Consider the following 11443-nt stretch of genomic DNA (forward strand, 5'->3'; position numbering starts at 1 on the left):
GCAGAGCACATTTGTCAAAACTAATTTTGTGTTGCGCAAAAATCTCCCAACATGGTGATGAAGAAAGACACCTATGTTCTCCTCACCTATATTGAGACTGGGTCTGCCTTCAGCCAACCCAAGAACCTCTAGGTGCAGGTAGACCGCACCTTTCCTGAGAAGGGCCCCATTGATTGTGAATTCTCTCAGTTCCCTTTCTGCATGCAGCTCTTCCAGCCAGAGAAGGGCAGAGAAACGTGAATGCATGTTCAAAGGCGAGAGCACCTGAGTAAAAACAGCAGCAGGAGAAAGAGAATGTGATATTTCAGTTCATCCCTAAAGACTAAATGTATTTTTTTCTTAAATAACGCATCTTTAATCGACACATTTATCGTACAGGTAGCACTAATCAAACTCTTAATCTGCAACTTTAATTACGTTATTCTACATGACCAGGTAAACTTCATCATGGGAATGCTCACCTCTCCTAGGCAGGGCTTAACTACCAGCACATCGTTATCGGCGTCCACACAGTCTCTCAGAGCCTGGGGCAGGGGGTAGTTATGCAGGAAGTTTGGCAACCGTCGCTTAGTGAGCCTACAGGTGGGAAAGTCAATCTCAAACAAATGATGACCTAAATACTTCATTTTGTAGGCAAAACAATATTGCACATGTAAGTCAATAAAACTATGACATTAAAAAAAGCTGCCTATAGTAGTAACAGCGATGAGATCAATATTTATTGTTATTTAATATTAGGTTCAGGTTTGTGTTTTAGCCATTCTTCCAATTATTTTATTTAATCTAGAGCATGTAAATCAAAAAATGGATCATGACTCATTTCATTTTTGAGGATATTGACAATTGTAAGACGACAAGTGCAAGCTCCAGGCACACAAAAATAAAAGAATTCATCAAGATCCATTATTAATATTATATATTAGTATAAGTAAGCACACAGAGTTAGTGGCATATCACTGTATCCATTAAATTGGCAGGAAATTCATTTCAGACTTAGTGCTCTTCTTCAGGCAGCAATGGAATCGGTTGTTTTTATACCTTGGTGCGTCTTTTGGAGCAGAGACAGTGATCACGTGAGATGGCATTGTTGGGACCGGACGCGCATCAATGGGACTGAAGGGCTCAGAGGGCTGCAGTAGGTTCTCCTCTTCGCTGCCCACTGTGACCTCCAGGCGCCTCCCGATGGTGAAAGAGGAGAAGTGCAGCAACAACATCTCAGCACAAGTTCCCAGGCTCCTGAGTGATTTCCCACATGAAATTTAGTTGTTCAGACAACATACTGACAAGAGCTCAACAGACACTAGACTTCAATAAATAGAGCTTATTTTATATGGCAAGACAGCAAGCTGAGACATAGGTGAAGACAAAAACTTTCCATTCTACATTCATCTTTTTGATCCATTACTCTTCCAACTGCTTCTGTTATTTACACTAGAGCCACTACAACAGTTTTCAAAAACTTACTTTGCTTGGCAGGCTACTACAATAGATAGCCTCTCTCCTGGTGGAATAGTCACTTCTCTCTCCTCTCTCCTTGCACCAGGGGAATGGATAGTCTCCTTCAGGACCATGCCATTTTCTTTGTCTACCCCTTTTGTATCGCTGACTTGTTTTTCTGAAGTCTCAGAGCAGTTTTCTTGCAACGGCTGTTTCTGTCTCAGGGGTGTGGATCTGCTGACAGTAACCAGGGTGAACTGTTCTTTTGAGTCCCAGCCAGCAAAGTCACAGCACTTCAGTTTGTGGACATCTGAACCTTTATTTCTGTTATTAAAGAAAGATGAAGATTTTACAGTATATTGTGCTAAGAGTTTTAATAAAGGACAACAACTACTGCTAATCATAAGCACTATACTTATATATTACAGAGGTGGTTTGCACTTTAATGCAGTTTTACACTAGAAGTTTTAGTTTTTTCCTTCTTTGGTCACTCACTGTATCCAGAGCACCAGCTCTCGTTTCTCCCCAATCATCAGATCTCCAAACTGGCCATAGTCTGTTACATCCAGCCCCCCTTTGTTTTCCAAAATGCTTGTGAGTTTTGCAAGTGGGAGAGGTTTGGCAGAAACATTCACACTGCAACAAGAACATCAACAAATATGGAAAATCACACTTTTGATGATAAAGATATACAGCTGAAATTATTGGTCGATTTAGTCATTTATTTAACAAAAATAGTGAAAAATGCTAAATATCAGATTTTAGCTATGAAAATAGTCCTTTGTTTTGTCAGACATAACTGAAAACCTAGCGATTTTGGACCTTTGGTCAGACTGCACAAGACATCATTATTTCATCATAATTATAATTGTCAGATTAATCAATAATAAAATAAATTTTAGTAATAACTGTGGTTAGTACCTCTGATGGCAAGGTGCCATACACAGGGCCCTCCAACAGTAGAAGGACTGACTGCTCTCCACCATTACCAGGTTGACCAGGTGCCCTGGCAAAGGCTGGTAGTCAGCAGGCAGCAGCAGAGAGTCCAGGCTGAAGAACACACTGTCCTCCACCACTCCATTTTTACCGTACACACTACTCACATGTACCTGGCGACAGCAGATCAGTCATAGGAGTGAAGAGGAATGAAATATTCTAATATTACTAAATTGGTTTGAAAAATCATGAATTGGCCTTTAAGCATTAACACTTATCGGAATAAAGTGTGAGGCCCTTTACAAAAGCAACTGAAAATACTGAAAAAGGACTAAATTGTTACAAGTGGGTATAGCCAATGATGCAATTACCTGGTCTAGGCGGCAGTAGCGTAAAGGGGCCACAGAATGAGCCTGGGTGGTCCACTGGGTAGGGTTGATAAAATATTTTGCTTGGACCCAGTCTCCTTTCATTGGCTCATAACCTTACAAAAAAGGGAGAGAAAATACACAAAGTGTGCCGACAGCCAACAAAGTTAACACCAGCCTTCAGCCAAGTGCTAGTAAATTTTAGTGTGGCTATGAGTTTGTCTAATTTACTCTCAATTTAAGGGATACAAAAACATAAACTGTACAAATATATGTGGCTGTTAAATCAGTCAGAAGTGCTAGACAGTTCTGGGACTGACAGACCACTGTGGGTGCATACAACGGAGTATGTTTATGCACAGCATCATGGAGTCAAGAGCCTGACCATTTTAGTGTTTAAAGTACAGTGACTATTAGTACCTTCCCAAAGACTGCAGCGTGGGAAGTATGTGGTCTGGTTTATGTAGCCGCCATCTCCATCAAATGATGTGACTGTGCCAATGAGAGGCCGCAGCTGCATACTGTCAGCTTCTAGGGAGGTTCTTCCTCCATCCTCCCAAGCATCTGCACTCTTCTCCACCTAAATGACAGGATTAATTGTTGCATGTCTGACAAAGCTCATCATGATGGCCCTATTTTCCTGACTGAATTGCTGTAGGCAGAGGGAACAAGTATTGGTTAAATCCACACATAGGCCATCCCTCAGTCTACACCAGGGGACAGCAACCTCTGTGAAATTAAGTGCCATTTTTTAACATTCTTGTTAATCAGTGTGCCATATCAACATTAAGACTGACATTAAACACCACATCAAAATTGAAATCTCCAACAGATTTGTAATTGTATCCCATCCATATAGGCAACATGTACAGCAACATTTAAAAAACTAAAAATAATCAGGGCATTGCAACCATATACACGAGCTCTACACAAGAAGGCTGCAATCCTTGGAAATGTGGAGTGGAAATCATCAAATCAGCCATGAAGTGCTTTAAGAAAACAGGGAGGTTGTGAAAGAGGTAATTTGGCTGAGAAGGTACGTCAACATTTCCATAAAACTCTCTTGCACACTTTTTGCTAGTGGGACATTGGTTAAGCTACAGTGTGCCAGTGGTGCTTGGTCAACACCAACCTCTTTGAGGGATTTAAAAATAGATGCACCCATATTTGGATTCTAATATTATGCTATTCCACCAAACCAGAAACCTCCCAATTTAACTGACACAGGGTAAATATAAAGTGCACATTGTCTGTAACATATAAGCACATAATACTCACTCTAACAGCTTTCCATCCCCCTTGGGCACCATCTCGTACTGCTATGCAATTCACCAGGTCCCCTTCCTTCAGTGGCACCCCACCCAACACCTCTCCACTTGTGAAGTAGACTGCATCGTCTATCATGCCATAGTCAAGGCACAGCTGGGTTACCACACTGCCCCGCAGGTGGCGAATGTCCTCCATGCCTGACCAGCAAAAGAAACGTGGACCAAAAACAACATGGCATCAAATATGTTGGTGGCTTTCAAGAGCGAATTTGCAAAGGGACGTGATTTAACTTTGCTAGAATTTGTGGGAATGTTGCATTCACCTGGTGTACCAGAGAAAATGTCTTCTCCATCCACCTCTACTGCCCTCCACAATGGAGAAACCAGCTTAGACAGCATGCACCGCACAGCAGCAAGCATGTCCGCAAAATAGCCAAGGCAGGTAGCAAGCCACACTAAGAAAACAGAATAGAGCAGGGGTTTTAAAGTCTTACTTGTGTTATGGTTAGTGGTTGTATTGTGCTGGCTAACACGCCCAAGAACCAAAAATATCTCATAATTTAGAAAAGTGAAACCAAATGGCGAAGTTCATCAACTACCTTAGCGCTAACGTTGACGCTAAATAGTTGAAATTAGCTCGAACAAAAGCCCCAGTTACCTTAGCTGGAACTTAGCTCAGTGCAAAGGGCGACGTGTAGGTGAGGGTAATTGAAAACATTATTCAACGAACAAAAGGATATGTGACGGTATTTTCTAATTACCCTTGTCAACACAAATATTAAACTAGCTGGAGTTCACGTGTTGGGGCCCAAGACCCGCTGCGTCAGCTCGACTTCACACTTCCGCGTACGCGCTGGGGGGACGGGGGACGGTGCTATGACAACTTTGGTGAACCTATCAGGGATGTACAGTGCATCCCATAATACACCGCCAAACCATCGTGATCACACTGAGAGGAAAGAGGATGAGCTGAAGGGGGAACTACCAAAGTTGTCATTAAAAATGAATTAAATGCTATTTGTATAATAGCAACTATGCACTGACAATATAACACCATATTATTTAATTTGGGTTTATTAGGCCTACATTTAAGGACTGGCATTAGGAAATAATGTATTTTTAAGCAGGGTGGGGAGGGTTACTTTAATAATGTAATCTGATGTTACTAATTAGGCTACCAGTTTAAAAATATAGAGATTAACCTAATCCAAGTATCATAATATCAAAGTAACGTAACTTGATTAGTTTCCATTACTTTTGGTTTACCGTAACACCAAGTATGCAAATAAAGACAAGAAAAAAAAACCTCAGTAAGAAGTACTGATGTAAGTGTATCCTATCAGACAACAGAACAATGTAACTGAAAAGGAAATGGAGACGGAAAAAACGGAAAGATTTCAATAATGTCTCCTCTGCTCTGTTTATTTTATTGTTTAACTGATTAATCTTTTAATTGTAATCCCGATAAATTATCCCCATTTGACTAAAATGTCTGTAATCTTAATTACGTCTTTTTTTGTATCCTCATTCTGTAACTCAGTTACGTGTAATAACAAACATAAAAGTTTGCCATAATCACATATTAAAGCAGTTTGGCATTTTATGCTGTGAGATAAAATAATCCATACATACAGATTTGTCAACAAATGGCACTGTACATGAATAAAGACTCCATATTCTGTGTATCCACATAGAGAATCCACTGTGAACCCTTTTTGTTTTTACTAAATTTGCAGTATGGAATTAATCAGCTGTCGAGGCTGCGTTTTAGACACTATTGAGCATTAAAACACCATCTGTTTAATCACCAACTGCCTCATTCTCCTCTTGCAAATTAACAGTTTTTTTGGCACTTGATGCATCTTTCCATGTCAGGGAGAATCTGGTAGAACACTTTATTTAGGAGATCTTATACCTGGAAGGAAAATAACTACTGTACTCTTTAAACACCACCTTGCTGCTCATTCTCACAGTGCCATCACATTTACACCTGAAAGGTAAAAACTGGGTCCTCTGTTGCTTTACCGAATTAACAAACTGTACTGATGAGTCATCAGTCTGCTGATTGGATCTGATGATGTAGTGTGAAATGTTCTCCTGCCATTATTAACACAAAACTCAATGGCAATAAACCTTTTGAATATAGTAGTGTCGCTGCCAAGATAGTTACAGCCTTCACTTTGTTTGTTTAAGTGACTAAAGGCTATCAATACAATGGTGGAAGGGATTCTAAATACCCATGGGTTAATAATTGCATTGTCTTAATCTAGCTTGTAACATTTTGGATGGTCTATTAGCAGAAATAAAATATAGAGTAATATTTACATTGATTTTCAGTCAAAAAATCACCTGGTTGTGTTTTTGTTTGCTTAGAATGAGCAGTTTTTATCTACAGAGTATCTTATATATGGAACCTGTAGGTTTCATAGCTTGATATTAATGAACACGATGATATGTGTAGCTTACAGTAGAAGCATAGATTCTGACTCTCACTCTCTATTAGCACGGTGGGAAATTAACTTTTAATGTGAACATCAATCAGCCATTGACACACTCAATAGCAAATAGTTATTTTATGTCTGAAATCTACCAGCCACTCACATTTTACCAGCATTTGGCTGGTGGCTGTTGTTTATTTCCCACCCTGCTATCAGGCTTTGATGTTGCGACTCAGTGTCAGTTAAGACATATTGTATGTTTAAGGGCCTTATCTGTTTACTACATATCACATAGCCTAACTTTGTATTACTGCCAGCCATCTCTCATACCATCTGCATGTTAGAATTAACCTTTACTGCCATCCAGTCGGCACGATTTTAAAAATACTGAGTTCTTGAGTCCACATTGGCTCAGTACAACAGAAATGTCTAAAATATCCATGGGTGCAAAATCTAAAAATTACAATATTTGATAAAATTAACCTTTTAGTGATATCTTCCGTTAACTCCCCACACACTTGGTACATTCTTGCTTTAAAAAGGTTAATGTACATACAGCAACCAACTGACATTTCTAACATGTGTGAACTTCTCCCATTCAATTGCTAGTGCTGAATGTCAGCACAGAATACATTCAAAGTATTGATGAATTCACAATGACACCAAGTCATCACAGTTTCTGGATATTGCAGCCTACCAATTCCTCGTTTGCAGTGTTTCTATCTGAGCACTGATAAATATCCAAATGTAATGTGCTGTAGATTCACATGAACAGCTTGGCAGCTCAGTATTATAAAATGATATTTAAGAGTGAATAATAAATTGATGAATTTTTACAGTTTCAGAATTACTATCAATAATGTAAATAAAATCAGGTTTGATGGACATTATTAAATAAGTGTAGAGAATAGCCATTATACCCATCCGCCTAAAGTTTGTTGAAAAATGATCTCACTACAAAGTCAATTTTTAGCTGTAGCTCAGCCGAGAGAGTTTGCCCAGATGCCATAGAACTGTAGATGTTACATTTTTTCTGAGCATTTTTAAGTGTTTCTCATCAATGTTGGATTAAAAATAGATTTAGGATTTATTCTTAATCTTTAACCACTCACTGTTCACTGTGATTCATTATCAGTCAAATCTCATCAAGTTGATTTCACACTGCTATACCACTACCATAAAACTGGGGTGGGGGTTGGAAAATGCTCAGCAGTCAAGTGTGGTATGTATTATTTGTAGTTAATGGACTTGCAAAAAGTAGTAAAACAAAAAAAACACTGATATGGTCTATATGGCAGAGCAGTTATGTTGATTTACAACTGTTCCCAAAAAGCATTTTTATGTAGTTGGTTTAAAATTGTGTGCCTTCAGGAGACTGTGGCAAGTGATAGCACATTAACAGTGCAAGTTTATATATGAGCCATTTAAACACGGTTTTCCACGGGTGCTGCCCAGAGTCATGAGCACATGTGGCAATATGCTTTTATGTTTATCTGTTTAAGTGCTGACTGAAAGCAGTTTATTCAGTGAATCAACATTCAAGCACTTTGTTGATCTTGTCATATATTTTAGGAAGCTCTTAAAGTTTTCATATTTTTTGTGGTAGTGAACTGTAAATATGTTTACTTTGTATTTACATTGATGTGCCTCTATGACATTTACCACAAGAGGGCAGTGGTGGCACTCTTTGTGCACAAAACAACTACAGTCTTTGCTGTGGAGTGCAAATGAGGGCAAGGGAGGAATCAGATCAGATACTAATCTCAGAATCGGTGTTGCTATAACTAGACACTCTGCTTACTGTGTTTAATGACAACAAATGCCACGAATGCTCAGAAATTATGCCAGCTATTGTGAGGACCATAGGGAAAAACAGATTTCCTCCCTAATCAGATAGTGTTTGATTTGGGCCTAGACTTCCCCTCTGTAATTAGCGGCTAAAGTACACAAGCATAAGAGCAATCAACAGTACAGTCAAGACAATCTGATTGTTGGACAGAGGTTGCCCACAGCAGATAATCTTCTCAGGGTGCCTGTAGTTATTTAAAGAAGAGATGACTTCCCATCCACATTGCAAGGAATACGCATGTCAACATAAAAATGGTTACAGACATATTTGTGTATGAAAATAAACTAAACTAATAAATAATATTTTCACTTTGATGACATCTATTCAAAATGTTTCCACTGCCAAACATGTTGTCATTAGAGAAACGTCTCTACAGTTAACTTTGTTTATTCAACATATATTCTTGTTGTCCCCCAATAATTATATTAGTTCTGCATTATTACAGGATATTGAAAACTTACAACCAAGTTATATTCCTCTATCGGAATATTATAGTACATCTTAAAATATAAAATGCCATAAAGTACAAAGAGGTTAGTGTAAGTTGAAATAAACACCACAACTACACAACATCCTCATAGAAAAATGGAGAGAAAATTAATCAGTTATTGAACTCTAAACTGGAGAACTGGAGTTTTTTGTTTTTTTTGGTTAACGATCCATCAAACACACATCATACAGGTAACAAACAAAATGTGTGTTTACAATGGTCTGTAGTATAGGACAGCCCACGTGAAGAAAATGGGATTAATTAGGTTATCCCTTCTAAGATCTGTCTCCATACTCTTTCATTATGGAAACCAGATGCAAATAGGAATTCATTTGGCATGATGAATGTATATAAAACACAGGGGAGGTGTAGGAACACTGCAATGGCAAACAGAGCTAGTATTTTTTGGCATCTGTTATTCATCATATTGGAATGAATACACAACATTGTACTGTATAACATTACATACCTAAAAGGTCTGTAATAGTGTATACTTATATACATATTTTATACTTTTGTTTCACGGTGCTTTGATTTTGGCAAAACTGCAGACAAACATTCTTTGAACTATAATACAGCAGCTGTTTGAGAAAGGAAGCAGATTTTTTTTAAAGAACAGTACGTTATAACTGTACTGATAACAATCCAGTTTGTCCTATCATAATTGAATCCTTTATTCTCGACTAAAGCGCTCACATGGAGGTATGGGCTCTCTGATCAAGGCTGCACAATTATAGCATCTGCATCTGGATCCAGATCTGAACTGAAGAAAACACAGAGACAAACAATAATGGGATATATGTAAAAGAAAAGAAAATCCTTTGAGGCTTGCAAAGCTTTTTCTCACTGTGAATACTGTGCATAAAAGTTAATTAGGCAATTATCTAATCAGAAGATGATGGTGTAGCATCTTATCAAGAATTGTACACACTGTAAAATATATTACTGTATTTTCATATTAAATTACTGGCTAATACTGCAGTAAATTCAAGGTAGCATGCAGTCTTTGTCGGAACCATTGGCAATCTCGTCTACATAGGAACAAGCAGCAAGTGTATTATGTGTGTATTAGTGTATTTCTTCTACGTACCTCTATGCAGCACATGCAATGAATTTAAGGAATTGTTCAACATTTTGGAAAATACACTCCTTCTTGGAGTGTACACAGTGACAACAACAGTTCAGGCCAAAAAAGAGTGCTGCACATAACCCCTTTAAATCCACACGTCACCTTTGCACTTTGGTTTTTGTATGAATTAAACATACTAATGTGTTCATTAATGAGCTATTAGGTTAGAGATGCGTTTAGTGGATTCTGTTAACGCTGGACAGAGCCACGCTGGCTGTTTCCAGTCTTTATGCTAAGCTAACTAGCTGATGGCAGTAGCTTAATATTCACTGGGCAGAAATCAGAGTGGTACCGATCAAAGAAATTGAGAAAAGCATATTTTACACAATGTCAAACTCTTCCTTTAAGGAAGTGCATGTGTATGAAAACATAAAAGCCATGGTGGAGGCAGTTTTGGAGGAAATACTTAGACCTTTTACTTAAAGATCCCCTCCAGACATATTGAGACATATATAAATAATATGCTTGGAACAATAATATGTGTCTGATATGTTTTTTTCTGCAAACAAGTATATATTTCCACAATAAATTTCAGAACCTATGAATATACAGATTTCATTCAAATCATGCCTGTAGGCCTTAAAATCAGATCTCAGTGAGCAAAAAGAAACTTTCCACTTTCAGCAGATGAAAATGGAAACATCCTTCTAGTGTCAAACTCTACAAATACATCATTCAAACTTTAAATCAAAGTACCAATACCACAGTGTACAAGTAAAGATCTTGCATTCAAATGTTTTACTTAAGGACCAGTGTGTAAGATTTAGTGGTAGCCTATTTAGTGGTGAGATTGCAGATTGCAATCAACTGAATACTGTTTTAAGTGTGTAGAAACCGTATCGTTGGTTGCAAAACTCGCAATAAACGCAAAAGGCCCTACTAAGAGCCAGCGTTTGGTTTGTCCACTGTGGGCTAGCTAATGGAAAAGATTCTTATTTCCAGGTGATTACACACTGACAGCGCCAAATCATACCAAGTTATCTCAGGACACTTTTTAAATAGAGCGGGTCTAGACCATACTCATTATAATGAATGAAAACCTATGAATATTTCTGCCAACCGATCCTCCTCAATATTACACACTAGATTTATCTAAGTAAAAGTACAAAACGAATGGCCCATTTCAGAATAGTGTATATTATAATATTGGATTATTATTATGATTATTGATGCATTAACTATACACTGCTAGCTTGTGAATTCCCACTTATTTTACCTTAACCTACAGTATTATAATACATCGTATTTTATTTGTTCAATATATTTTGTATTATTACTCTGTATCCGCAAAGTACCAGTAACTGGCCACTAAAGTTATCAAATAAATGAGTAGAACAAGCTTTTTAAGAGGCAGAAAATGGGGAAATACACACTTAAATTATAATTTTGAGGTAGGTCCACCTGGGTGAAGATGAGAATCAGGGATGAAGGGGTGTGTAATTGATCTGCGGTTAGACATTTTTGACAAAGACGGATGCCAGCGGGGATAAGACAGCAAAAAGGGGGGGGGTATCACCTCCTGTGCACA

At 38.1% G+C, this 11443-nt stretch overlaps 1 protein-coding gene across 2 annotated transcripts in view; it reads right to left on the reverse strand.

Moving 5' to 3' along the window:
- The window catches only part of mov10l1 (Mov10 like RISC complex RNA helicase 1), a 19395-nt gene extending 14546 nt beyond the window's left edge, over nt 1-4849 (reverse strand). The window contains exons 1-11 of one of the 2 annotated variants that reach the window (XM_051382400.1): nt 4668-4849; nt 4333-4464; nt 4020-4207; nt 3162-3321; nt 2745-2857; nt 2359-2546; nt 1933-2073; nt 1465-1761; nt 1039-1236; nt 462-576; nt 87-264 (exon numbers count right to left, since the gene is read on the reverse strand). In XM_051382400.1, coding sequence (XP_051238360.1) covers nt 87-264; nt 462-576; nt 1039-1236; nt 1465-1761; nt 1933-2073; nt 2359-2546; nt 2745-2857; nt 3162-3321; nt 4020-4207; nt 4333-4429 — 1675 coding nt within the window. In that variant the 5' untranslated portion in view covers nt 4430-4464; nt 4668-4849. The remainder of the gene's footprint in view (nt 1-86; nt 265-461; nt 577-1038; nt 1237-1464; nt 1762-1932; nt 2074-2358; nt 2547-2744; nt 2858-3161; nt 3322-4019; nt 4208-4332; nt 4465-4667) is intronic. The other variant, XM_051382401.1, reaches the window with a different exon arrangement.
- Nucleotides 4850-11443: the final 6594 nt, after the last annotated feature.

The sequence above is a fragment of the Dicentrarchus labrax genome, unplaced genomic scaffold, assembly GCF_905237075.1.
Source record: "Dicentrarchus labrax unplaced genomic scaffold, dlabrax2021, whole genome shotgun sequence".
NCBI classification, from domain to species: Eukaryota; Metazoa; Chordata; class Actinopteri; family Moronidae; genus Dicentrarchus; species Dicentrarchus labrax.